The sequence below is a fragment of the Zosterops lateralis genome, assembly GCF_965231275.1.
Source record: "Zosterops lateralis genome assembly, chromosome: 12".
NCBI lineage: Eukaryota > Metazoa > Chordata > Aves > Passeriformes > Zosteropidae > Zosterops > Zosterops lateralis.
In genome coordinates, this window is record NC_139772.1 from 2,572,671 (window position 1) to 2,600,548 (window position 27,878).

At 51.6% G+C, this 27,878-nt stretch overlaps 3 protein-coding genes across 3 annotated transcripts in view; 2 read left to right on the top strand and 1 right to left on the bottom strand.

Moving 5' to 3' along the window:
• Positions 1 to 3,287, top strand: part of DUSP22 (dual specificity phosphatase 22) — a 15,711-nt gene extending 12,424 nt beyond the window's left edge. The window contains exon 8 of the mRNA XM_083870554.1: positions 2,516 to 3,287. Within this exon, the coding sequence (XP_083726680.1) occupies positions 2,516 to 2,692 (177 nt within the window). The 3' untranslated portion in view covers positions 2,693 to 3,287. The remainder of the gene's footprint in view (positions 1 to 2,515) is intronic.
• The window catches only part of GINS2 (GINS complex subunit 2), a 331,333-nt gene that overhangs the window by 43,390 nt on the left and 260,065 nt on the right, over positions 1 to 27,878 (bottom strand). The gene's annotated exons all lie outside the window — the stretch shown is intronic.
• IRF8 (interferon regulatory factor 8) lies at positions 7,129 to 16,444 on the top strand. Its single transcript, XM_083870194.1, has 9 exons — positions 7,129 to 7,172; positions 9,003 to 9,177; positions 10,283 to 10,466; positions 11,470 to 11,558; positions 11,930 to 12,041; positions 12,312 to 12,359; positions 13,060 to 13,446; positions 13,967 to 14,082; positions 15,072 to 16,444. Exons 2-9 carry the CDS (start codon positions 9,004 to 9,006, stop codon positions 15,240 to 15,242), a joined length of 1,281 nt encoding a protein of 426 aa, XP_083726320.1. The 5' UTR covers positions 7,129 to 7,172; position 9,003; the 3' UTR covers positions 15,243 to 16,444.

Genomic DNA, 27,878 nt, shown 5'->3' on the forward strand with positions numbered 1-27,878 from the left:
TGCTGTGGGATGTAGCAAGAGCTGCCTTTTCCTTGAAACTCCCACTCGTGTTCCCCTCTGGGAATGTCCCTGCTGGGTGGAAAGCTCAGAGGGAAAAGCCCCAATCCTTAGTGGTTAAAAAGTGAGGAGCAGGTTGGACCTTCTGGGCAGCTCCTGGGGGCTGTGGTGCCTCAGTTTCCTTCATCTCAGGGGGCTCAGATGGGAGGGAGGAATGGGGAAGATGCTCCAGCCTCGCTGCTGGAGCGTGCAGCTGCGGTTTCCAGCTGGCAAATGGGCCTTCTCTGGGCTGGAGGGGATAAAGAAGGAAGGAAGGGACCAAGAGCAGCAGCAGCAGGATGATGGGTAAGGTTAGAAAAGGAAGTCAGAGGGCACAGATGGGCATTTCTGGTGAGAGACCTGTCCCCTGTGGTGCTGGCACACTGTGGCCAGGCTGCCTTTTTCCCCCTGCTGGCATCCCAGGTGGGTGTTCCTGGCCTGGGAGGGAGGAGGAGGAGGAGGAGGAGGGCAGTGGGTTGGTGGTCAGCACTGGAGGAAATGGGCTGGAACCACTTCTTGCTCTGGCTTTAAGAGGAAATGCCTGGCAGCTTCCCCCATCTCCCACCCGCCCCGTCCCTCCCCCCTGGGTGGTGGGAGCCACTTCCCAGCCCGGCTGGTGGGTGCTGAGCCTTGCTGGGTGCCAGGGAGCTCTGCCCACGGAGCTCCATCCCTCTGGATGGTTTGCATAGGAGGGATGTTCCCCCCATGAGATCCTGGCCCCAATCCCTTTGGGTCTCACTTCCCAGGGGTTGTTTTCCAGCAAGGAAACAGGTCTGGCTCCCAGGACCTCCCTGGGCAGGGATCTCCCTCTTTGCAGGTGGCAGTTGTGTAACAGCCCTGGTGAGTCCTGCTGTCTCAGGGAGTGGAATTTGGGAAATCCAGACATTCCCAGTGGAAATCCCCCCCTGCCTGAGCTGATTTTCTCTGGCTGCAGGAGAGGGGGATACCACTAGGGTCATTATAAAGTTTTTTTTTTTTGTTATTATTATTTCCTTGTGGCTCACCCAGAGCTGGCGGGACAGTGCTGAGCTGCCAATCCTCCTGCTCTGCATCCCAAAAATTTTCTGGAAACTGGGTGGTTCCTGCTCTTTCAGGAGGCCAAACCCACAGTGAGAGCACCTCACCCTGGGGGTGCCAATCCCCCTGGATCCCTCCCATCCCTGTCCCTGTTCTCCCCCATCCCAGGGCTCCAACACTCCCCCTCTGCACCCTTTGCACCCATGGGTGCCCTCCATCCTTTCTTGGGGGTGTTTGCTGTTGCTGGCTGTGCTCCCACCACTCATCCCAGCAATTCCTGGTTCCCAGCTCCTCAGGGAGATGGCAGAGCTGTTCCCTGCGAGCCCTGGGCAGCTGGAATGGTGAATCCTGGCGCAGCTGCCCCTTCCTGCCCACCCTCATTTCTGCTGAAATTCGGGGCTGTCTGGCTGTTTCCTCATCCCAGCAATAACGGGAACAGTTTCTCTGGATCATCCCTGGCTTCCAGGCCCCAGCCTGCTGCCAGCTGGCCCTTGGCCACCAGGAGGCTCCTGGATAATCGGGATAAGCGGGATGAGAGGTTCTCCACAGCCTCCTGGTGATGAGCGAGGTGTGCTCTGACAACAAACCTGCCCCACCTTGCAAGGACCAACTTGGCTGTGCTGCTTTTATTAGGAAAAAAAAAAAAAAAAAAAAAAAAAAAAAAAAAAAAAAAGCTTTGGGAAGCATTCCTTACGGGAATTCAGGCACAGGAGGAACAGCAGCAGCTTCCTGGCAAGGAGAGATAAATAAAGCTGCTGTCCCAGCTGCAGCCAGTGTGGGAGGCTGAGGGTGCTGCCAGCTCTGTGCTGGGGGTGAGGGGAGTGTTGGGATGGAGGGGGATCCACTGCAGCTGTGCTGTGCTGACTGTGAGCTCCTGTGGGATTGGGATCTTCCTGCAGGCTGGAATTGTCCGGGGATCCCCTGGGCTTGCGGGGGATGCAGCAGGAATTGCTTTGCTCGCTGCTTTCCCCCGGAGGGAATGCAGACAGCAATCCATGGACGTGGCTGTGCTGTGCACAGCTCTCTGTGCCTGCCCGTGGAGGGGGGAAAATGTGTCCTCCCTTTCCCTTTTTCCTTTCCTTTCCTTTCCTTTCCTTTCCTTTCCTTTCCTTTCCTTTCCTTTCCTTTCCTTTCCTTTCCTTTCCTTTCCTTTCCTTTCCTTTCCTTTCCTTTCCTTTCCTTTCCTTTCCTTTCCTTTCCTTTCCTTTCCTTTCCTTTCCTTTCCTTTCCTTTCCTTTCCTTTCCTTTCCTTTCCTTTCCTTTCCTTTCCTTTCCTTTCCTTTCCTTTCCTTTCCTTTCCTTTCCTTTCCTTTCCCTCCCTGCCTTCTTTTCCCTTCCTCCCTTTCCCCTCCTCTCCATCCTCCCCTATCCCTGGAGGTGTCACATCCCTGCTCTGTCTCTCTGTGCTCTCTCAGCTTTTCGGCTCACCCTGACAAACCTCTCCTGGCTTTTCCCCCGGCAGTACCGCGCCTGGATCCGCCGGGATTACGGCAGGAACCCCTTCCAGGACCAGGAGGAGCTGCAGCGTTTGCTGGGCCAGCAGCAGCCGGGGGACAGGGATTGCTCCTGGCTCAGTTCCTCAGCTCCCACCTTCCCTCCTCCCTGCCGGGCAGGTGGCAGCAGATGGATGAGCAGATAAACATCCGCCTGCTCCCGGGGCTTGGAAAATTCTGTTTTTCCTTTGCCAAGCAGCTCCAGGGATTCGTGTCTAGGGCAGAAATCCACCAGCACCAGCCTGGGCTCCGGGCTTGGAGCAGGAGGACAGGACTGGCAGAGCCCCCTGCCAGCTGCCAGCTCCAGGGGATGGGTGACAGCGCCCTGCTCTGTCCCATTCCCCCATTCCCGATGGATTGCAGCCACTTTTCCACCCTCAGAGCAGCAGCACAGCCCCATCCCTCTCTCCTCATCACAATATCTGGGGGAAGGTGGTGCAGAAATCCAAGGTGGGATGAGGTGGAGAGAGGCCACCTTGTCCCCTGCTTTCCTGGGGGAGGAGGGATGAATCCCAGGATATTGAACCTCTGTTGGCACTCAGTGGGATGGGGACAGGGGCTGCAGGTGTTTTGGAGTTTCCCAGCCCAGCCTGCCCTTGGCTGGTGAATATCTGGCATTTTCCTTATCCCAGCCCCAGGGAGGGGGAAAATCCAGCAATGCCAAAGGTTTCCTGTCCCACTGCCCCCATCCCTGGAGCCACAGCAGGTTTGGGTTTTCCCTCAGCCCTAGCTGACCATCCCTGCTTGCCAAAAAACCCAAAAGCTTGGTTGGATTCACTCAACCCATGGACCAATTCAACTCTGTCCCTCTCCAAAAGCTTTTTTTAATACCTAAAGCCTGTTTCCATGCCCAATTCTTCATCCCAAACTCAGATTGTGCTTTTCCAGCGCTTCCTTTGGCAGGAATTCCTCTCCCCATCTGCCTTACAAGGAGGGTCCCATCCCATGGATTCAGCCCTTCAACCCTTCCGTGCCATCTCAGCCTTTTATATAAGGCCCAGTATATATTTATATATTTATAACTATAAATGCCCTGTTTGTCCACTCAAAAATGTCCCTTCTGAGAAAAAAAAGAGATTTAAAAACATTTCTAAGAATTCTCCTGATGAAGATTTCTGGGTAACTCGTCGTGTGACGGCACCAGGGGTGATTTGCCACAGCTCCTAATAAAGAAGAGAGTGATTAAAATCATGAGGGTACCTGGATTTGATTTTTGCTGTTCCTGGTGGGAATACAGGGATGGACTGAAATGCTTCCCATTTTCTTCATGAGAATCACCAGCAAAATGAAAAGTTTGGAATATTCTGCGTTTAGCTATGATGTGTAGAATTCCAGGAGGGAAAAAATGCATATATTTCCTATTTTTTTTTAGGTGGAGAAAAGGGTCCCTGTGGCTGTTGTTCCACATGGAAGTAATGGGATAAATAAATAAATAAGTAAATAAATAAAGCAATAATTGAGATCGAGGCTGTTGATGGAGTGGGCTGAAGGGAGGCTGAGCAAAGGCGATCGATATTGGATTTAAAGCCTCTGTTTTCATTTTAGGAAGCAGAAAAAAAAATTAAAAAATGGAACTTGCACGCAGGGACGAGAAAAGAGAAGAAAGTGGGAGTTAATAGGAAGTCATTGGAGATGGGTGATAAGCAGAGATTAGATTTGCAGCAGGGGTGATAAGCACCACAACCCGGGCTCCAAACACTCCCCAGGGAACCACAGCACAGCAACAAAACCTGGGAAAATCTCCCAGATTTGGGGAACCACAGGGAACTCTTCCCTGGAGCAGCAGCACCTTCCATGCCTGACATCCCAACTGTGCCCAAAAAACTCCTCTGAACCCAAATTTCCCTGGATTTGAGGGTATCCCATGTGAATATATTGATATATTATATATCAAATTATATATATTATATTTATATAAACACATTTTTATTTTAAAGATTATAATATATATATTTATTATATATTTATTATATTTATTATATGTTTATTATATATTTATATATTGAATATATTTTTTCCACTCTAGCCTCCATCAGCAGGACCTGAGGTGGCTTTAGGAATTCTGGGAGTTGTGAGACAAACCCTGAACGGGTAAAACTGGCCTGATTTCCTGATTTCCACTTTTTGGACATTGCCAAGAGCACCTCAGGCTTGGCTGGTGGACTCTGCTGTCCCACATCACCTTTCCCAAAGTCCTGGTGCCTCTGGCATGGGGAAAACTCTGCTGAACCTCTGGCTGAGCTTCCCATGGGGAAATTGTTCCCAATAAATTCCTGACCCTGCTGGAGTGCTCATCTTCCTTTCCCAGCAAACAGGGCTATTCCCAGCCTATTTTAAATGCCCCAAATCTCATTTTAATAGGGTTAATTTTTTTATCCTCCCCACCCCAGGGCATTTGGATTTACCTTTCCAGGCTCCCTGTGAAGCTGCAGAGCCAAAATGAAGGTGGGAATGATGAAGTCACCTCGCTCCACTGAAATGGATCTCCAGAGGGGATGGAGAGTTTGGTTGTGTGCAGATCATTTAAAATATCCCAAGTTTTCCAGAATTTTGACAAAATAAAGAGTTTTTTACAGGAGGGTCTCCTATCTAGCAGGGGGAGGTGGTGATGAAAAGCCCTTGCAAAGCTTAAAATTGTATTTTTGGTGGAAAAAAAAGAAAATTAATCCTGACTGTATCTGATTGCAGAAGGTGTTTTTGGCTCCCCCCAAATCTCCTGGGGGGGATCCAGTGAAGATCAGTGGGGTGTTTAAAAACAAGGAGCACTGCAGCCATCCTTTATTGGAAATGACAGGAAAGGTTGTGCACCTCAGAGCGTTATTTTTATTAAACCATCTGTGCAGCTCCATACATTTCCCATTTCTCTGTATTACCCACGTGGGAGTAATTACGGTTTTCTTCCAAGAAATGTGTGTGTAATCTGGTAATCCCAAAAAAAACCCCTCTGAAGTCAGGCTGCAGATGGTCCTTCATGCTCTGGTGGCTCTGGCTGGGTTTGGCTGGGCTGGGGAACACTCAGGACACCAAATCCTGACTGGGAACAGTGGGAACTGCTGGGGCAGGGAGAATGGGAATGATCCAGGGCTGGGGCTGATCCTGAAAGGAACTGGGAACTGCCTGGGGATGGACTAAACTGGGACTGGGGATGGACCAACCTGGGACTGGGGATGGACTAAACTGGGACTGGGGATAGACCAGTCTGGGACTGGGAAAAGCAGCCTGGGAGTGGGAATGGACTGAGCTGGGACTGGGGACACTGGTTTGAGACTGGGGAGGCTGATTTGGGATTGGGGATAGAATGACCTGGGAGAGGAGAGTGACCAGTCTGGGACTGGGGAAACTGGTCTGAGGCTGGGGAAACTGATCTGGAAATAGAGAAACTGATCTGGGACTGGGGAAACTGATTTGGGACTGGGGCACTGATTTGGGATTGGAGATAGAATGACCTGGGACTGGAGAGTGACCAGTCTGGGACTGAGGAAACTGATCTGGGAGTGGGGAAGCAGATCTGGAAATAGGGAAACTGATCTGGGACTGGGGAGGCTGATTTGGGACTGGGAAGGCTGATTTGGGATTGGGGATAGAATGACCTGGGACTGGAGAGTGATCAGTCTGTTACTGGGGAAACTGGTCTGGGACTGGGGAAACAGATCTAGGACTGAGGAAACTGATCTGGGACTGGGGAAACTGATTTGGGATTGGGAAGGCTGATTCGGGATTTGGGATAGAATGATCTGGGACTGTAGAGTGACCAGTCTGGGACTGGGGAAACTGATCTGGGACTGGGAAGGCTGATTTGGGATTTGGGATAGAATGACCTTGGAGAAGAGTGACCAGTCTGAGACTGGGGAAACTGATCTGGGACTGGGGAAACAGATCTGGAAATAGGGAAACTGATCTGGGACTGGGGAAAGTGATCTGGGAGTGGGAAGGCTGATTTGGGGCTAGGGAGGCTGATTTGGGATTGGGGATAGGATGACCTGGGAGAGGAGAGTGACCAGTCTGGGACTGGGGAAATTGATCTGGGACTGGGAAGACTGGAACTGGGGAGGTTTATTTGGGGACATACTGATCACGGGCTGAGGATGGATTAATCTGGGATTGAGGATACTGGTTTGGGATTGGGGATGGACTGGTCTGGGACTGGTAACGGACCAGTCTGGGTCTGGGAAGACTGCTCGGGGACTGGGGAAACTGGGTTGGAACTGGGAATGGATCAATTTGGGACTGGGAATGACGGGACTGAACCGCCCCAGGACAGACCCGGGACAGACCTGGGATAGGGATGGGTTAGCCACGCCCCCTCCAGCCCAGACCACGCCCCTCCCACTCAGACCACGCCCCTCCCGGTCAGCTGATTTCGGGGAAAGCCGCGCTTTAAGAGAAACAGCAGCGCGCGCCCCGCCGCGACGCCTCTCATTGGTCGGCCCCTCACGGCCCCGCCTCCTCATTGGGCAGGGCGGTAGCGGGGAGGAGCCGATTATTGGTGGAGCGTGGCGGGGGCGTGGAGGTGGGCGTGGCCTCATTAGCGCGCTGGTATATAAATGAGCTCGGGGACACCGTGGGCGCGGCAGCGGGAGCCAGAGCGGGGAAACGGGAACTGCACCGGGACCGGCCGGGGGACAGGTACCGGCACTGGCATCACCCTGGGAGAGCAGGGACCGGCCGGGGGACACGTACCGGCATCACCCTGGGAGGGCAGGGACCGGCCGGGGGACAGATACCGGCATCACCCTGGGAGGGCAGGAACCGGCCGGGGGACAGATACTGGTACTGCCATCCTCCTTGGGAGGGCAGGGACCGGCCGGGGGACAGGTACCGGCACTGGCATCACCCTGGGAGGGCAGGGACCGGCTAAGGGACAGGTACCGGCATCCCCCGTGGGAAGACAGGGACTGACCGGGGGACAGATACTGGTACTGCCATCCCCCTGGGAGGGCAGGGACCAGCACCAGCATCCCCCATAAGAGGACAGGGACTTGCCGCAGGATCTCGTCCTGCACCGGCATCCTCTGTGACAGGGCACCGGGAAGGCACCGGCAGCGAGCGGAGGAAAGGCGGGGGCAGGTCCCTACCCCGGTTACCCGGGGCTGCGGAGAGGGGCAGGGAGGAGTTTGCGGGATTGTCCCCATCCCCGTCCCCTGCACAAGGACCGAGGCCGGGATGTTTGGGCTGGAGCCGCGGGGTGATGGTGCTGCCAGCCCGGTGGAGGTTCCTTGATGTTGTGAGTCGCTCTAGGGCAGGGAAATGGAGCTCTGGCCCCCGGCAGGGATGGGGAGAAGCTTTCTAGAAATGGGGTGATTGAGGAATGTCCCATTTCTGCGGGATTTCTCAGCCTCTTCCCTTCTGGCATCGCTCAGGTTGGTGCTGGAGCCCCCAGAGAGGGAATGGGTGTCCCCATTCCTGCAGGAACGAGCTGCTCCGTGTCCTTTGGGGCACCCAGAGCTGTGCTCTCCCTGATGTGGTGGTTGCTCACCGTCCCTAAAAACCAGGGGCTGTGCTCTGAGTGGCCAGAGCCATCTCTGTGTCCTGCTGGGCAGTGGAGCAGGGATGGGATTTGGTGGCACTGAGCCCTTGGCAAAGCAGGGACCACTGGCTGTGCTGGGACCATCCTTGTTTTCTCCCCCTAAAATCTTCCAGTGGGGTAGTAAATAACAAACAAACGACGCAGAGGCAGTTCAGAAAAAAATTTAGAGCCCAAAAAATGCCTGGAAAGTCGATTCAGAGGCTGCTGATCACTTCTGCCAGGCCACCAGCTCCTGTCACACCATGGAGGTGACAGGGAGGGTTGAGCTGTCACTTTGCCTCCAGCACTTGTGTGTTCCTTATCCCTGGGAGGATTTGGGATGCAGTTTGGAGCTGGAATCTGCTCCCCAAATAGCGCCTGGTGAGAGGAGCTGCTGCCCCCTCTGGGACAAATCCTGGCTGTCCCTGGCACCCCAGGGTGGCCTGGCCCAGTGTCACTTGCTCAGGTGACAGCCCAGCTGGGGGGCTTTAATCCCCATCCATCTGCTTCCTCTGTGATTTATCCTCACAGCAAAGCAGGACTGAGCAGAGCACTGAGTCAGCTGCTTCTGGCACAGCAGAACTTTGGTAGAGCCGGAGGAAGAATTCGTAGTAACTCAGAGGGAAATTGCCTTGGGTTTTGTTTGGTTTTTTCCATTTTAAAAGAAGCAGAGGGTGGGCAATATTTTAATCCTTTGAATCTTTGAATTAATCATTTGAATCCTTGAATTAATAATTAAATCCTTGAATGGTGGAATTATGGGATCCTAGAAGGGTTTGGGTTGGAAGGGACTTTAAACATCATCTCATTCCATGGGTAGAATTTGGCTTGTGGGGCTTCCAAAATCTTCAGGTGGTGCCACTTCCATCTGAGCACGGGGCAAACCACCCCAAATCCTTTCTCCGTGCTGGGACGGGCCTGGCAGAGCTGACAGAGCCGTGTCCCCGCAGGATGTGTGACCGGAACGGCGGCCGGCGCCTGCGGCAGTGGCTGATCGAGCAGATCGACAGCGAGCTCTACCCGGGGCTCATCTGGGAGAACGAGGAGAAATCCATGTTCCGCATCCCCTGGAAACACGCCGGGAAGCAGGACTACAACCAGGAGGTGGATGCTTCTATTTTCAAGGTAAGGCACAGGTGGTTGATGCCTTTTCTAGGTTTTTATTTTGGTTTTTTTTTTGTCCTTTTTGTGGTGGGACGTGACCGCGCTGTCGCTGGGTTTTACATCTCAAACCCTTGCAGATTTTTTTTTTTTTTTTTTTGATAATTTATTCCTTTGTATCAAAAGTTAGGACCTGCTTTAGATTTTTCAGCATGTGTGACGTGAGAAGCAGCTTTTGACCCGCTCTAAAAACTTCTCAGCAGCTTCTCTTGAATTATATTAAAAAAAACCAAACCAAATCTAAAAAAGATTTTGCAGGTGGTAAGGAAGGATTTCGCTGAAGAAGAAGGGGTTTCCAGTTTTGGGAAAAAAAAAAGGGAAAATTCCAGCCTGAAGCAAAAAGGTCAGGTCTTCCCCAGGAATTCCCTTCCCTCTGATCCCACTTCCAAGTATCTGTACTTGGTGAAGGGGATTAATTTCAGTAATAACTGGTTTAGGAGCACTGACTTATGAGGATAGTCTTGAACTCAGCCCTCTGAAAATATAGAAATATCTTCAAAAGAAATCAATATATATATTTAAAAAAATGTAATACTTTTCATTCTTCCTTCAGTGGTAATATATGTTCTCCTACCAAAAACCACAAATTATGTTCTGATCTTAGAAAAAACAGTTTATTTAGTTATTAATTTATTAATCAGGAGCTGGAAAATGAGGTTTATTTTGATTTTTCAATTGAGCAGTGATTCCTTGTATTCCCAGCAGCTCCTGACCCGTAGCTACAGAAGTGAACCCACACTTCATGACCTTGACCTCTGCTTTTTTTTGCAAACCTGGGTTCAAAAAGACTTTTTCTGCATTTCTGAGGCAGGTAGTGCTGCTCTGCACCCCCAAAAAACCCCAAAAGCCCAGGTGTGGTGGCTGTTCAGGTGGCCGCAGTCTAGGAGTGAAACAGCAAAACCCCAAGAGATGCATGAAGAGGGTGCAAGATGCAAAATGCTCTCTGCAACCTCAGCTCTTCCTCCCTGAGAGGCTTTGTAGAGCTCACAGGGAGGATTTTCTTAGTTTTTTGGATTTTTTTTTAATTTTTTTAAATTTTTTTTTGTTAATTTTTTTTTTTTTGCTTTAGGCCTGGGCTGTTTTCAAAGGCAAGTTCAAGGAAGGCGACAAAGCCGAACCGGCCACGTGGAAGACGCGGCTCCGCTGCGCCCTCAACAAGAGCCCTGACTTTGAGGAGGTCACTGACAGGTCCCAGCTGGACATCTCCGAGCCCTACAAGGTCTATAGGATTGTGCCAGAGGAGGAGCAGAAATGTGAGTCCCCCAGGGAAAGAAAGGGCTGAGCCCTGCTGTGGGTCCACCCTGTGAGCACAGCCCTGCTCCTGAGCGAGGCTCCCTGGCCAGCCCCTGCTCTGTGCTCTGCCTCTTTGCTTGTCCTCTTTGCAGTGTCCCCCTGGGGTGACAGGGAGGGGAGGAGAAAGGCCAGGCTTGGTTTTTTTAACCCCTAACCCCCCTAGGAAACAGGGGATGGCTGCAGCCTTGTGGAAGCTCCCATCCCCTAAGGATGTTGTTGGGGCAAATTCCACCTTTCCTGCCTTGGGGAGGGACATGAGCCTCGACCTTTTTTTTTTTTTCCTCCCAACCCCTGCCCTGTGAGGATTGTGGGGAGCTGCAATAAATCCCTTTTCTTGCTGGAGGAGCTGTAATTTTTGCAGAGAGCTGCTCTGATGTCTGGTGTGGCTCAGGTCACACTAACTATAACTCTGGTTGTGGTTAGGGGAGCCTGTGTGCTTTTTCCTTTTTTTTTTTTTTTTAAGTTAAAAACTTGCAAAAAAAAGAATAATGATTTTGCAGTCAGGAAATCTGCCTTTAGCATCTCTGTCCCCTCCAGCCCGTTCACACAGGGGCTGGGCTGCCACTATGCAAATGGCCCTGCAGGTTCCCACCAGCAGCACCGCTGCACTGGGGTGGCTGGTGGAAAAAGGAGAAGCAGCAGCCCCAGCCCCAGTCTCTGGGGTGCTCAAAAAAACCCCAGACCCTCTCCTCTGCTCCAGCTCTGCCTCTGTCACCAGCCAGACTTTTGATTTTTCTTGCTGCTGGTCCCTGTGTGGGGGGGGAACGAGATGTAAAGTGATTTTTTTAGCCCCAAAAAGCAGCTTTGGAGGAGCTGTGACTCTCTCCAAGGTGCTGTTATGTGGCTCTTCTGTGGTTCTCATTTTCATAACTTTCACTGGATGAAAAATCTTTAAAACCCTTCAAGAACAAGCTGTGCTTGGCAAGTGTGGGTGTTCTGACTGCATTCCCCCCTCTCTCTCAGGCAAGGCAGGGATTGCCAACGGGAGCAGCCTGAACGATGTCACGGAGATGGACTGCAGCTCCTCTGCCATCGACGACCTCATCAAAGAGGTGAGGCCTCACCTTGGCTGGCTGCAGGTGCAGTGGGTAAAGCACTGCATTCCCAAAATTCCAGACCCTACAGTGCTGGATTTGCAGCTGGTTGAGGTGAGCCAGCACCAGGACAAGCTCCTGCTTTCCATGTGCATCCAGCTGGGAGAGAGCTTCACTGGGGATGGAGTCTGTCACAGCTCTGTGCCCCTTCTTGGCCTCCTCACACCTGGCTGCTCCCCCTGAGGGTCTTATTCAAATATACAACCTGAGCAATGCCAGCTTTGATCTTTCCAACCCCCAAATTTTGGTTGGCATTGCCATTTGGACCCTCTCTGAGCGCTTTGAGTGCCCTGATTCCCACTCTGATCCCGGTGTCTGCTCTCCCACAGCCCTCCTGTGTGGATGAATACCTGGGGATCATCAAGAGGAGCCCCTCACCCCCCCAGGAGACCTGCAGGAACCCCCCAATCCCCGACTGGTGGGTGCAGCAGCCCAGCCCTGGTAAGTACCCAACAGCTTGGGTGGCATTTGGGAGATTTTTAGGGGCAGGAAAAATCTTCCTCTGTGGGGATACCCAATGGGAAACACTTTATTTTATCTTCCTTATTAAGAATGTTTGATGTGCTCATTAAGAAATCCAGCTGGGAGCTTTTGCTGGCGTTTCCCATGTGGGAGGTGGGAAACCTGGGACAGAAAATGAGGGGGCTGGTGGGGGAAACTGGGATTTAGGAGCTGGGAATGCAGGCTCAGCTTGGCTTTCTGTGCCCACAGCGTTGCCCCTGATGAATGGATACTCCAGCTACGAGCAGTATCACTCAGGTAAGGCACCTCACCTGGCCAGCAGGTGCCCCTCTCTGGCTGTGGTGGCAGGAGGTGGCTCTGGCTCTGTCCCCCACCTTGAGGGAGGCTTTGCTTTGGGTTTAGGAGGTGCTGCACCCTCCTGGTTATCCACATTTCCCTGCTGGGATGAATCCTGCCTGGTGGGATGGGGGCAGAGAGCAGCTGCTTGGGATGCTGGGATCAGGCAGCCTTTGGAATGGGGGATCTGCCCGTGGCATGGGGGGAATGTGGAGCAAAGGCAGGAGGAAGAGGTTCAATATATTTCATGGCAAAACACTAAACCACCAGAAGTTCTGCCTCAACATGAGGAAAAGCCTCCCATAGAGGTGGTCAAAGCATTGGAACAGGTGCTCAGGGAGTTGTGGGGTTTCCCTCTCTGGAGACATTCCAACCCCACCTGGATTTGTCCCTGTGTCACCTGCTCCAGGTGACCCTGCCTGGGCAGGGGGTTTGGGCTGAGTGATCTCCAGAGGTCCCTTCCAACCCCAATTTCATGATCCTCTAATACTGGGAGCTCTCACTTGCTGGCCAGCCCTGCACCAAACTGGGGGAAGATGTCCCTCCACCAAGAGAGAGCCAGGAAACTTTGAAATCTCCCAGAAAATTTGAGATTTGGGCACGGCAGCGAGGAACAGCTCCATCCTTTCCTGACCAAACATTCCCATGCATCACCTCCCAGGTTATTCCCAGATGGTGATCAGCTTCTACTACAGTGGGAGGCTGGTGGGCCACGTCAGCACCTCTTGCTCTGAGGGCTGCAGGATCTCCCTGGGGCAGCCCTCGGGCCACGGGGAGAAGCTCTACGCCCCCGACGCCCTGGAGCACGTCCGGTTCCCCTCGGCCGATGCCATCCAGAACGACCGCCAGAAACAGATCACCAAGAAGCTCTTTGGGCACCTGGAGAGGGGAGTCCTCCTGCACAGCAGCAAGCAGGGCATCTTCATCAAGAGGCTGTGCCAGGGCAGGGTCTTCTGGAGTGGCAACACCATGGCTTACAAGGACAGGCCCAACAAGCTGGACAGGGAGGAGGTGGTGAAGATCTTCGACACCAATTTGTTCTTCCGAGGTTTGTGGGAGTCTCATGGTTTTTTGGTGTTAGGGCTTTCCTGCTCTTTCCTGTTGGGGAATAAATCCCTGCATTGGTTGGTTGAAGATGTGGTGGACAGCCCTGGATGGCAGCAGTTTGGGGTTGGGAAACCTTCAGGAGGGTGGAGGAGGGGATGGGATAACAGTTATAATCCCTATGACTCTGGCCAGAAACTCCCTGGAAAGGCAATTCTGGGATCCCAAAGCTTTGGGACATTTCACAAAGTTTCTGGAGCTTGAACCCAGTGTGAGACCCCCTTGGGTCCTGTGGTGGGGTTGAAAGGGTGGCTTGCACCACTTTGAAGCCACCACTGCTGCGTCCCTGAGTGCTCTGAATATGCAGGTGACCCCACTACACCTAGGAGGGAATAATGTGGTGTTTTGGGCCGTGTGGGAAATCCCAAAGGTGGAGGCTTTGCGGGGTGTTTGATCCTGGGGATGAGTAACAAAGGCTGGCAGCCTCTGGAAGGCAAATCCCAAGTTTTCCTCTGTCCTTGCAGAGCTGCAGCAGTACTACAACAACCAGGGCCGCTTCCCAGACAGCAGAGTCATGCTGTGCTTCGGGGAGGAGTTCCCAGACGCGGTGCCACTGAGGTGTAAACTCATCCTTGTCCAGGTACGGGACAAAAAGGGACCCAGACAAGGTGGGAATTCTGCCAGCACAGCTCCAGCTCCTGGAGCCATGAGGCCTGGATTGGGAGTGGGAATGTGGTGCTTTTCCACAGCCTCCTGAGAGGTGCTTGGGCTGCTGGTTATCAAATTCCTGGAGCTGGGTTTGCAAATGACACTCCTCAAGGGCACAAGTTTTGTGAGCTGCAGGGAAATCTTTGCTTTTCCTCCTGATCCTGTGTTGGCACTGGGATTTGTGCCTTTTCCTGGGGAAATGGGGAAGTAAATCCCTGGGCTGGTGGTTTTAGGATCAGTCAGTGATGTGGCCAATCAGTGGCAGCAGTGGGGTTGGGAAACCTTAGGAGGGTGAAGGAGGGGATGGGATGTGGGGTCAGTCCTCATGACTCTGGTCAGAAACCTCCTCTTTGGAGAAGCTGCAGCAGTTCTAGGATTGAAAAGGCTCAGGACAGGGGGTTTCTGGAGCCTCTTGGGCCAACCAGGCTGTGGCAGCAGGGACATGACAGGGAGGGTGTGGCAGAGACCCACCAGGTCTGTGGGGTCCTGTGAGGATTTTACAAGATCAGAGACTGGTCCTGTGCCTCCTGCACAATGTCTGACCTTTCCACCTCTTGTTGTCCTGGCTGTGTGCCCCAGTGGATCACTCTGGGCGTGCTGGGACATCCCCCAGCCTGTCCTTGCACTCAATGCTGGCAGGAGCTCCTGGGGCTGCTCCTTTATTCCTGCAGGTGGGGTCAGACCTGCTGTCCTGGCAGGACCTGCCCACCTGTGCTCTGCTGTGTGCCCCCACCCTGTCTCCACTGGATGGAGCAGCAGGAGATGCCCAAGGAGAGAACCCTCTTCACTGAGAGTTCTCCTTGGACATGTTTCTCTCCCATGCCAAAACAGAGTGAAATTTGGAAATGGATGCAGAATTCTATATGTAAATATTGAATGTGAAAACTCAGGAATTTCTGACCTTTTTCCCTTTTGTCCCAGGTGGAGCAGCTGTACCTGAGGCAGATGGTGGACGAGGCTGGGAAGAGCTGCAGCTCCAGCCCCATGCTCCCCATGGCTGAGGAGCCCCAGCACGAGCAGAGCTACCGGATCTTCCAGGACATCTGTGCCACGCGGCCGCTCTTCCGAGAGAACCAGCAGATTGCAGTCTGAGCCCTGCTCCCCTCACAGCCAGCTAGGCTGGGCTTATCCAGGCCCACATTAGTCCCATCAGAGCCTAAAATCCCCCCTTTTTTTTTTTTTTTTTTTTTTTTTTTAATTTTTATTTTTCTGGGTTTTGTTCTTTGCTGTTTTCAATGCAGAGTCTCTATAAATCCAGTGGTGAAAATGTGAAAATTGCCATGAGCAAATAGGTTGGATGTTCAGTGTTTGTCCTGCAAAAAATTGATGATAAAAGTGACTTTTCTAGTCCCAGGACTGTCTATAGCTCATGGCTGGGGGACGAGGGAGCGTCCAAGCTGTGCAGGAAGGTCAGGGCTGGCTTTGCTTTGTGTTGTTGCCTTTGTTGATGGCCAGTCAAGCAGAACCAAAAATCAACAGCTGTGACCACCTGCCCCAACGATCTGCAAGTCAGACCTTGCTGAGAGCAGCACTTTGACAGGAGGCGACTCTTGGAAAAGCCTTAGAATTCTCAAATTCAGGAAATTATATCCAGGAATCAGCTTTCCCCCTGCTGATGGAAGGCAGGGTGTGCCTCCCAAAAGTGAACTCCTGGAATTCCTCTTTATTTTTTTGCTGTGAGATTTATGTGTTTCTCTTTCATGCCAAAGTGGGTTGAAGTTTGGATGCAGAGATTCTATATGTAAATATTGAATATGAAAAAAAAAACTTAGGAATCTTAATTTTTCCTGACCAGAGCCAGAGTTTATATAAATACAGAGAATTTTTAATTTTTCAAGATTTGCAGCGTAGTGTGAATAGCTTGGCTTCACCCTCCCAGACACACGTGTGGGGCTCTCCCAGGCGTGTCCAGGCAGCGCCATCCATGTGTAAATCCTCATTTTCACACAACCTCTGTGTGTGGCCTCCCAAAGCAGGACTGCACATGTGTGCGTGCCACCAAAGCTGCCTATTTATTGTATGCCTGAGGTTTATTAAATTTTTTGTTTGTTTGTTTTTGGTAAATTTTTATATCTCCTTGCAATTAAAAGTGCTATATTTTGTATTTCTCTTGCAATGTGGTTTTTGGGTGTGATGAGGGGGGTCTCAGAGCTGGTGGGATGAATCTGGGACCTCTGACCCTAATTTGGTTTTACCTGTGGTGGGGTCTGTGTTGAGCCTCTATCACCTCCTTCCTCTTCCAGAATTTCCTGGATCTTTCTCCAGGCAGGAAAGAAATGAGTCAAAACGCTGGAATGCAATGGAGGGAGAGAAATGGGATCACTTGCATGATCCAGCCCTCATTCCAGGGAGGAAGGAGGAAGATGTGTCCCTGCTCATCTGCCACAGCACTGAGCTGGGTGTGATCCTTCCAGGTCATGGGGTGGGGGCAGTTTTTTATGGTTGTGTCCAAAAACTTCCTCTTTTCCTTTGGGAAATGGGGGCATTTCCTCATTGTCCCCTGGTGGTGTAATCCCAGCTGACAGCCAGGTGCCTCCCTCATTCCCTGTTATCCCTTCAGGGGAAGGGGAATTGGAAAGAAAAAAACCTTGTGGGTTGAGAACAGTTTAATATTTGGAAGAAATTCTTTACTCTGGGAAGAAATTCCTCCCTGTGAGGGAGGGGAGGGCGTGGCACAGGTGTCCCAGAGAAGCTGTGGCTGCCCCATCTCTGGAAATACTCAAGGAAAGGTTTGATGGTGCTTGGAGCAATCTGGGACACTGGAAGGTGTCCCTGCCCGTGGCAGGAGGTGGAATGAGATGAGTTTTAAGGTCCCTTCCAACACAAACCATTCAGGGATTCCAATTATAAAAATATAAAGTAATTGTAATGAAAAGGAAAGAGGAATAAAAGCAAAGGGAAACAAGTAATGCACAATAAAATTTCTCATCCCCACTGAGAAGAAAATGAAATCTATCCCAGCAGGAACCAGGACACTTCTCCATCCAGATTTCTCAGGGATCTGCTCTAGGGAGGTGCCCTGAACCAACTTGAACTTTGTGATCAAACACGAGGATTGAGGGAATTCCTCCATCCTTGCCCCAGCCCTGTTGATGGGATGCTCGTGGTCCTGCCTGTGCCCTCCTGCCCATCCTCTGCAGGCATTACAGCACTTGGGTTTGGTGCTTGTGAGAGGAGGATCAGGATCCTGTGCAGGAGGATCCTAAAGGCAAAGGAGACCCCAATTCCTGTGAGCTCCAATGGGATGCTGTCCCACTGAGGTGGGGATGGCACCTGTAGGTGCACTGTGATCACTGCCCAGCCTTTCTCTGCTCTTCATGAGCAACCCACAGGATTCAACCCTGCTCCAGCCCTCTCTGCTCCTCACTCAGAGGGTGAGGGATCCTCCCCTGCTGTGGGGCCTGGCAGGGTGGAGGAGGGAGCCATGGGCTGTGCTGATGGAACAACACGTGAAGCACACCATGGGCTGGAGCCTGGCACACCAGAAACCCCACTGGTGGTTTCCCCAGATGTGCAGGGCCAAGTCCTTCCTCAGAAACCATCACCTTGTGCTCGCCTGGAGCCACCTGCTCCTGCCCAGGGCTCTTTCAATTTCCACCCCAGACCGCGGAAGAGCCGTGGGGAGCTGAGGTGCCTTTTATTGCACCGGGTATTTTTAGTGTTGCCAGAGCCCAGAGCTCGGGTTGGGACCTTAACCAGCACCGTGGATTCCATCCCAAAGAGATTCCAAGAGGAAATACCTGGAATTTCCAGCAAGGGGACTGGGACTGGAGGAGGAGGAGGAGGAGGGACTGGGAAGTGCGATGCAAGAAGGATAATGGAGTTGGCAGTGGTTGTGGGCAGGGGTCCTGTTTTAACCCAGGTAGGGCTTGCAGAAGTGTTGGGTTTAGGATTAATGCCTGGATTTGGTTTGGGTTTAAGCCTAAGCTGGGTTTCCCCATCCTGCTATCCATCACGAGGAAGCCTCCGAGGTTGATGCTCCAGAACAGATTTCAAGGTAAATGCATTGACTTCACACAGGAGTGCTCTGGCCCAGAGTCACCGTGGCTTTTGTGAAATTCCAAAGGGAATTCCTGCATGTCTCTCACTTTTCCTGTCACCCCCATCCCCATCTGGGAAGCTGGTGGGGTCTGGAAGTGCCCCAATCCAGAGGCAGTGACTGAACCCTGGGCACCCATCCCTGCACCTTGCCCGGCCCTGGACAGCTCCAGGAGCTGCTGCTGCAGCTGTGCCCTGTCTTGGTGGTTTTGGGTGACTGGTGACTCAAAAACTTTCGTTGGTTTCTGTTCATTTGGGTTCCTCTCTGTCATCTCCCTGAAGTGAAACCTCAGGGCTCCTCTCTGTCAGTGGCTTGTCTGCTGGCAAGTCCCAAAAGTGGCCCAGGTTTTTGGCTGAGGACCCTGTCCCCAAACCCTGGGGGTGATTTATCCCCTCCATCCCCTCCACTGGATGATCCTCCTGGTGTAGCAGGAGAGTGGAGCAGAAATGAGAAGCTCAGACCACCCTCCCCACAATTCTTGCTGCTTTTTTTGGTGTATTCCCACACTTGGAGTCAAAGCAGCAGCACCATCAAACTCTTGCTCGATGTCAGGATATCTCCTTGTTTCCCAGGAAGGCCTGAGGGAATGGGAAGGGAGTTTCTGGGAGCTGCCCAGGCTGAACTCCTGCCTTCAGGAGCAGAAGATTCCACGTGGGAAGGAGACTGGAGCTTGGTTTCCATGAAGGAAACCTCAACTTGCAGGACATACAGGGGTCCCTCAAGAATATCTGGGAAGGAACCATGTGCTTACCAAACCCTCCTGACATCTGGCAGAGAAGGGTGGACCAGGGCAGGAAATTTGGGGGAATTTTCTAAGATTTTTCAGCCTAAAGACATCTACTCCAGATGGACACGGGAACATTTTGATTTCTGGGTGCTGCAGAGGATGTGACCAACACTGCAGCCCCTTGATGGTTTGTTCACTGACTCAGGGATGTCATTTGGGTTCAAAGCCAACTTTTCTGCTGAGATTTGTGGCTGGAAGGCAGCTGGGCCCTGGGAAATAATTTTCCTTGGGAGAAAATGAGCTGGGTTTATGCTGGGTTGTATTTAATCTTGTTCATCGCGTGTTTTTGGAATTACTCAGGACATGTCAGCAAACACCAAAAACTACACTGGAGGTGGCTTCAGGAGAAGAATTCAGTGTCCACAAGGACAACAAGTGCTCACCCAGGTGCCTGAAACCCACAGTGAGGAGTCACCCAGTGCCAAATCTGCGGCAAGAACGGCTCTGCTGGGCTGGGGAGGAGGAAGGCGAGGTTTGCTCCAGATAAATCCCGAGATTTACCCCAACTCAACCTGGAGAAAGAGGAAAAAAGCTCTGCAGGCACCTCCATCCAGCGCTCTGCAACCACAAGTAGGGGTGGCAGGTCCCAGCTCACAGTTGAACTGCTGGGGAATCCAAGAGCCAACAGCTCCAGCTGCTTCCTCCGACCTGCGCCCTCCCGGCGCCGGCCCCCCCAGGCGCCTCTCGGGGCGTTAGAAAACAAACAGTCACTTTTTATTTCTAGACACCAGCCTCTCCAACTGGTTTGATTGCTCAATGCTCCCCCCCGTTTCAGCACAGCAGCCCTGTCCAGAGCCAGCTTCTCCTGTGGGCTCTTCCTGTGAGGTGTTGTAATGTGGGAGCAGCCCCCTCCCCACGCGGGCTCTGTCTCCTTGGGGAGGCAGGAAAGCTCCTTGCAGGCTCTTATCTCCTTTCCCAAAGTTATTTATGCCCCTTTGGGTGTTTTGATAGCCAAGGATGATGATTTGTGATGGAAAGCTGGCAGGGAAATCCATCCAGAGTTGACTTTGGTGGATCTTAAGTGCCTTGCCCCCAATTTGTGACTGGTTTTTTTGATATGGTTTGTTGTGGCAGTTTTCAATTATCTTTTGGTTTGGGTCGATGGTGGGACTTGGTTCAAGGGCCAAACCATGAGGTCAGAGCTGTGGAGGCAACACAACACCTGCCAAAGGCACCTCCTCAGCTCTGAGCCTCTGAGCTCCATCAATGGAAGGAAGGGGAGGTGTTGGGAAGAGCTGAGGGTGAGCAGGTGAAGCTGCAGGATTTCCTCAAGCTGCACTTGGCTGCAGGAAGGAGATCCCAAACCCCAGGAAATGGGACAGCCATGTAATTTTCAGAATCAGCCTTTGGCAGATGCCCTCTCCTTCTCCCTCTGCAGGTCTTTGCCTCAACACCAGACACCAGGTGGTGGAAAGAGGCTCCACCCAAGCCAGAGCAGCAAAGACAGCACAGGAACAAGGAGAACACAGCATTATTTGCTCAGAAATTTGGGTTTGTCATCAGACCAAGCCTGAAACCAAGTCTTGGCTGAAATCCCCTCCCTTCTCCCTCAGCCTGCCTGGGCTTAGGGGCCGTGTCCTGCTCTGACATGTTTTTATTGCAGGTGATTTGTCTGCAATAACCAAACACCCGGATGCACCGAGGAGCCATAAAACCAGTCTGAGCTTCTTCTCTGGGTCTGGGTGGCCACCAGGTAACCTGGGCCTCTGCTGCTGCTCCTTAGGAGAACTTGGGGTCACAGCCCTAAAGTGGAAATGGGAAGAAGCAAAAGGGCATTTCAGGCCATTGCACAAGGAGGTCTTTGCAATGTGATGGTTAAAAAAAAATACTCCAAACTGGAGAAATATTCCTTTTCCTTCTTTTTTCGCCCCAATGTGTGAACATAGTTGGGTGTTCAGAAGGGAAGAATTCACATGGGATATGTAAAATCTCTTTACTCTGTGCTGGGTGTCTTTCAGAGAAATGCAAATCATGGAAACATGGAAGGATTTGGGCTGGAAGGGACCTTAAAGCTCATCTCATTCCAACCTTTCCCTAGAGGTTGGAATACCTTCCACTGGACCAGGCTGCTCAAAACCCCACAAGGATAACGAGATTTTAATCTTTGGAGCAATTAGTTTCAATAATATCAATTTCCAGCATCCCGTGGTCCCTGCTTGTTCTTCTGTTGGGCTTCAGAGGGAGGACTGAGGGATGTGGAAGCAACAGTGGTTTGAAACAAGTGATTCCCTGCCGGTGTCTTTCTGTTCTGTATTTGAGAAGTTACCACTTCTCCCTGAGGTAAATCTGGCTCATGGACAGGTCTGCAGGGCTGGTCTTCCCGGTGATCACGGCTAGAAAACATCAGGGGGGATCATTTTGGGGAATATTTTTACACCTCTGCCCCAGAAATACACCCTGGTTTTGTTTTGGAGGAGGGTCTAGGCATCTCTTTTGTAAAAATACACAAATATTCCAAATTCGCTGAATTGTTTTGCTGCTTCAACCCAAGTTTTCTCTGTTTGCTCCTGAATTCTCATGAGCAACGTGACCTCCAGCCCTTCCTCAGGCAAATGGTGAGGTCTGAAGGAGGCCTGATGATCCAAGGAGAGATGGGAAGAGCCTCTTGCATTTAAGGCAAAGAAGGAAAACTCAGCAGGAAATGTTCACTTGTGGTGTCAGCAGCGAGGGCAGGGAGGGCCTGCAGGAAGGAGGCTCGTGGTTGGGAAGGTGGGGAAGGTGGTCTGTGGTGTTCACCACCGAGCAGGAGATGGGAGAGGTGGGGGAAAGTGAGAGATGGTGATGGTTGGAGGGAGGTTCATTGCTGGTGCAGCTCAGGAAGTCGACAGAGAAGGGTGAACGTCTGTCCTGCCAAGTGTCCAGCCCTGTCCTACACAGCATCATCCAACACATCCCTGGGAGGGGAAGGAGCAAATGGAGCTGAGCTGAACCCCAAAACCAGGGGCTGAGGGAAGCCTGGACTGTCACTGTAGGACACAAAAGACTCCAAATAATTCAGAAGGCAAAAGATATAGAAAAAGAAGGGTCTTTATTGTCTAATCCTTACTACCTTTTATAAGGTGTTCCCATACAGACTTAACATAATTGGTGAATAGGAACAACACCTCTCTAATCCCTTTGGTTAAACTGGAGAAACAGAAAACACCACCTGGACAAAGATTCTTTTGAGAAAGGAGAGTCATTTACCGAGATTGTTTGGAGAAAAAGCTTTCTTGAGAAACTTTTCCTTGGGAAAACATTAGTGGCTGGTAAGCAGGCTAAAATTCCCTCAGGCCCACACCTGGGCCAGGGGCTGTGGCTGCAGCACGGAGGGTCAGAGCCCCCAGCACAGCCCCCAGCACATTCCCTTCTCCATGGACATCCTTAATTCCCCCAACCCACTCATGGCTGTGGGGAACAACCCCTGTGGAGTGACAGCCAAGAGCTGGATTAGGTGGGGATGGGATCAGGAAGGAGAGAGGAGTTCTACCCCTCTGTTGGGCAGGACACAGCCCCAGTGTCCCCTGGAGGAGGGGGATTCTCTTGGGTTCCTCCCAAGGAGCATCTCTGGTGTCTGCTCGATTCCTCTTTCCTGCCCACAGCCACTGACGGTGCTGAGTCTCCTTTTGTGGGGCTGAGATTGAGGCAGGAGACCAACATCAGGTTTGAATGGTGGGGAAACAATCCCCCCTGTGCCCACCCTGTGCAGCTCTGCCCTCGGGGTGGATGTGGGAAACTCTCGGTCTCTACCAGAGGCTGGAAATTCTGGGGTAATTTTAACCTTGCCGTGGGTTGTGAGAAACCCAGGGGTTTTACAGCTTTGCTGGGCTGGGAAATCAAAGTCATGGGGTGCAACTCCCCCAGGAGAAACAATCGAGTCCCAGCTGGATCGGTGTGAGCCCTCGGGATTGTGATCCCCTGGAATGTTCTTTCCCATCTTCTCTGTGCCCTCTGATGAAATACAGAGCGGTGGTGGCTCAGGGGAAATTAATTTTCAAGCAGTGAAACAATTTTGGAGTGTTCAGAAAAAGCACAGTTTCTTAATTTTCCCCCCATCAGATTTTCTGGGTAAGATTTTCTTCTTGCTCTAAGGATGAGTCATGAAGCCAAGAGATGTCATTGCAGGAGGGGTTTGAGTACCAGGGAGGATTTTATTGTAGTTTGGACTAGATGACCTTTAATAATCCCTTCCATTCCCAAATTATTTTACCTGGCCTGGAACTCCTCTTTCTGTGAGTTTGAAACCACAGAAGGTCTGGATGTGAAAGCAAAACCTGGCCTTGCTTTTGCCTTGTTGGGAAATTACTCCGTATTTCTGGTAAAGTGACATCATCTCTTTGAGCTGCTGCAGGAAAAGGGGTCACTGTGTCATTTCTGGCCCTCTCTCCTAATTCTGGTTCTTTCCACAATCCCAAGAATCCCAGAAATGTTTGGGTTGGAAGGCATTTTAAACCCTGCCAGGGCAGGGACACCTTCCACTAACCCAGGTTGCTCCAAGCCTCATTCAGCTTGGCTTTGAACACTTCCAGGGATGGGGCAGCCACATCTTGAAGAATTTAAATACTCAACCACAACAGCGGAAAACTGGGAATTTCACCATAATTTTTACGAAACTGGTGGAGTTTGTAGAAACCTCTTTCTAAAGAGAAATGAAAGGAAGGGAATAAACAATGCCTGGAGCCTCTGGAGCATTTCTGCACAAGAGCAGCAACCCAAAGTGCAGGAAAATCTTTTTCTGTCCATAGAAGTTCATTTTCCAAAGGCTGAATACCCTGGGGCTGGTTCTCACCTTGCCCCCGGTGAATTAATTCATCTCCAAACACCCAGGAGCTGTTCAGGAGCAGCTCATTCGTCACAACCCAGTCCTTGAGACATCCTGTTCCTTATCATCCCCTCAGGCCTATCAGGAGAGGTGAGGCTGGAAAGGAGCCCAGTGGATTTAATAATTCACTCTTGATTTGTGCGACGGTCACCGATGGACGCCGAGGTGCTGCCAGAGATGGGATCTGATTTCAGGGCAGGGCCAGATCTTAAAACAGGAAGATGGGAACGAACGGTAACGTTTGTTTTCCCCTTTTATTGGCGTGCTGTAAAGGTTCACCCCCAGCCTGGGCTGTCAGTTGGGCACAGTGTGGTAACCCCGGTGTTCCGGGAATCCTGCCTGAGGTGGCCCATGGACCTGTGACCTCAATCTGAGCTGACTTCAGCACACCTCTGTTTTTCCTGGAGATAAGGAATAGTCGTGGCTTGATCATATCTCTCCTGTTCCTTACTTTCCTGTTGTTTTAGTTGTTTTTTTTTTGGTGGCTGGCACAGTCAGAGCTGCTGTCCTGTCCGTTCAATCAGCTTTTCTCAGGTTGGGTTTGGGACAGAGCCAGCTGTCCCCAAAAACAGCATCTTCCCATCACGTGCTTCAGCTTCGGAATCTGCAGGTCTGATCATCTCATCATGTTCTGAGGTAGCTCCACTGCCCCAGAATTTTCAAGCTTTGAAAATTCACAGAGCTGCAAAGAAAGTTCCCCAACTCCTTTCCCCCAACACCAAGAGCTGCTTTCAGTTTTGTACAGGCCAAACCTGGAGTTTCACTGAAATGAGCTGAAAAAAAGTCTTCCCCATCCTGTCACCCCTCCCCTTTTCCAGCTATTTAATGTGTGCTTGTACTACAGCCTCCTCCTGAAGCTGGAATTCAAGAGGAATCCTGGCTTGAGACCAAATTTTTGAAGTAAGTAGAAAAAAATTTAAACCAATGAGCTGCAGTGCATAAACCCCATGTGCAGAGAGAGAGAGAAAAAAAAATCGCTAAATAAATATTTATTTTATTCCACTGAAGCTTCCTGAATAGTCAAGGAGGACTTTTCCTGCTGGGATGAGCCAGGATGAGATCCATTCCCAGTGACAAAACAAGCCCTGAGTTCAGACTTTGACCCCTGCAGAGAATTAATTAATCTGCAGCGCTCTGCTCTTAATGAGGTCTCAGCTCCTGGGTTTCCCACCGTGGGACGCTGAGCTTGGGGGTGCCCCTGCTTTAAAAATCAGAATTTCCTGGCAGAAATTCTGGCAGAAAAAGGCAGAATTCTGCAGTGGGTGCAGGAGCGGCCTCGGGGCTCATTTACATCTCGGCGGGTGAGAAGTGGGGCGTGAGCTGCTTTCCTGTCAGCGCCCTAAAAACCCCTGTTGGTTTTGTGTCTCTCAAGGCTGGAGCAACATCTCGAAGGGGGAAAAGCCCTGAGAGCTGCCAAACCTCTTTTCCTTGTGGGTGGATTCGCTGGTGTCTCGTCACGCGGTTGAGCCTCTCCTTTGTCACCTCTATCCGTGGTGGCCTTGGCTCGTTAAACGTCTGGACTTGGTGATCTTAGAGACCTTTTCTGACTTTAATGATTTTATGGTCGTGTTTGCTCCTCCCAGGAGTTTTTCTCTGTTCTTGGAGGTGTTGGATGGGGGGGGAGGTCTTGGAGCAAACAAAATTCTCTAAGGAAAATTCTCCCAAGGTATTTTGTCCAAGTATTCATCTTTGAAGGAATAAAAGATTCATCTCTGAAGGGAATAAAAGTGCTTTGTGGAGGGTTCCAGCTGTTGTTTTGGTGTTCCAGCCATGCTGGGAGATGGATTCCATTGGTCTGACCCTGGAATTGCTGCAGGATCCCATGTCCTAAAGCCCCAACCTGCTGGACATGGGTGCAGGAGCTGAGCCTGGGGACATTCATGTGGAAAGGGACACGTTTAATAGAGTCCTTAATGAAGGAGCTTTTTTTGGCATCTCAAACTTTCCTTAACCAATAAATGCTGTGTCAGACAAGCTGCAGGGCTGGGCAGGAGGGTTTATTCTGCCATATTGAGTTATACCAGGGAACAAGAGAAATCCTTTTTCCTGCTTGATTTCCTTTCTCCTGCTGTTTTTGATGGACTCCTTGTCCCTTTTTTCCTGCTATTTTTGGTGCAGGAGTTTTCAGGGTGGAATGGGACATTAACCCTTGTACTCCTTCCATGCCCTTGTAGCTACACCAAGGTGGAAGACAGAACTGAGCATCCCTTTAGGGCAAAAGGCTGTTTTATAGGAACAAACAAGGAAAAGAGAAAGCAAACCAGGTCAGAGATGAATCCAGGCCTTGAGGGGTTTGCAAAAGAGCTGGAAATCTCACAAGGCCCCGTCGCGCCTCATGAGATTTGTGACACTTCCCACTTCTGGCTGGGCCAGAAATACCGCAAGAACAACGCTGCATCATCATTCTCAGCTCTGGCTCTGCTCTTCCCACACTCCCAGCAGGGATTATCAGCCTCCCAAGCCTCCTCCAGGCTGAGGATCCGCCGGCACCGGCCGCGGCACCGCCCGGCGCGGACGGCGTCGTCCGGCTTTTCCTTCCAGCCCCGTGCCTTGAGCCAGGGGAGATATTTTTGGTCGAGAAAAAAAAATCAAATGACTCATTTTGTGGATCACAAGAACTATTTTTGGGCCGGGGCGTGCGCCTTCCCCCAATCCCAGTGCGTTACCCTGCTGATGCTGCCTGGGCATCTTCAGCCACCCCGGGGCAGGTGGGTGCACAAAGGGCATTGCACCCTCAGCCTCCAGATCCAGCTGGATCCCAGAGCCTGGAGGCTGCCCGTGGCTGGGGATGTTGTGCAATCCCCTCTGTTCACGTTTCAGCTCGGTCCTTACCCTTTCCGCCCTCCGGGGCCGCGTTTGTTGTGCAGAGGAAGCTTCTAAAGGAGCCCCGACAAACAGACAGGAAACCGAGTCTTTCGCTGCGCGGACACATTGTCTGCCCGGGGCTAAATTTGAACATAAAAAAGGACTTTATTTATTTCTTTTATTTATAAATCCTGAGCCGTTGTGCTTTGAAGACAAAGTTGGGAAGGGTGAAGGAGAAGGGTGAGGGGAAGGGCAGCCAGCGCTGTGTCCAGCTCTGGTGTGTGGGGTGGGATCAGGGCAGGCTCGGATGCTCCATGCCATGACCTGGAGTGATGTCCAGGTGGAAATGGCCAGCTGAGATGGTGGGGCTTGAATGGGACAGCCCTGGGTGACCAATTTTGGGATGGAGACTCCACTTGGGAGCTCATGAGCCTCCCCTGTGTGGATGACGGTGAAGGTGGTGCTGGGATCCTACCAACATTGCCTGGCTGAGGCTGAAATCAATGTCCCCACAGAGGTTGGGTGATGAGGGATTAATATCCAGGATTGGATTCCTGGGTATGTTTACAGCCAGGCTGGATGGGGCTTGAAGCCATCTTGGGCAGTGGAAGCTGTCCCTGCCTGTGGCAGGGGTTGGAATGAGATGATCTTTAAGGTCCCTTCCAACCCAAAACATTCCAAGATCCACAATCAGCAAGGTCAGGTGGCCACTCCACATCCACACCTGGAGCCACCACCACTGGCCTTGGCCACCACGTCTGGAGAAGCTGCTCATGTCCCCAGCAGCATCAAAACTGCCTCCCACCAACCCAGGAGCTCCTGGTGCCACCAGAGACCCTGCTGAGACCATCAGAGAAACCAGAGGCTCCTTTGGAGATGTTTTTTGTTTCTTTTCCATGTACCAGCGGGTATTTCCAGGCCAAGGTGGTGTGAGAGGGGCAGGCAGATCTCGGTCACCGCAGCAGACTTTAAAAAGTGAAAACACGAAGTCGAAACCTGCCCAACCTGCAGCAACTTCCCAAATCCCACCTGAAATTTAGCAAAAGGCACAAGGAAAGTAAAAGTTCCAGCGCTTCTTTTTTGGGGGGTGGTGGGTGTTTTATTTTTAATGTTATTGTTGGAGAAATATCACCCTTTGTTCTGAGAAAAGGGAAGCGCTGGGGCCGGGGGGAGTTGTGAACCTGCCCCTCAGGAGAGCAAAATTGGGGTGAACTCCAGTACCCAGAATTTCACCAGGGCTTGGGCGAGGCAACAGCGATGCTGAGGGTCCTGTGGCAGAGCCAGGAGCTGCAGGAG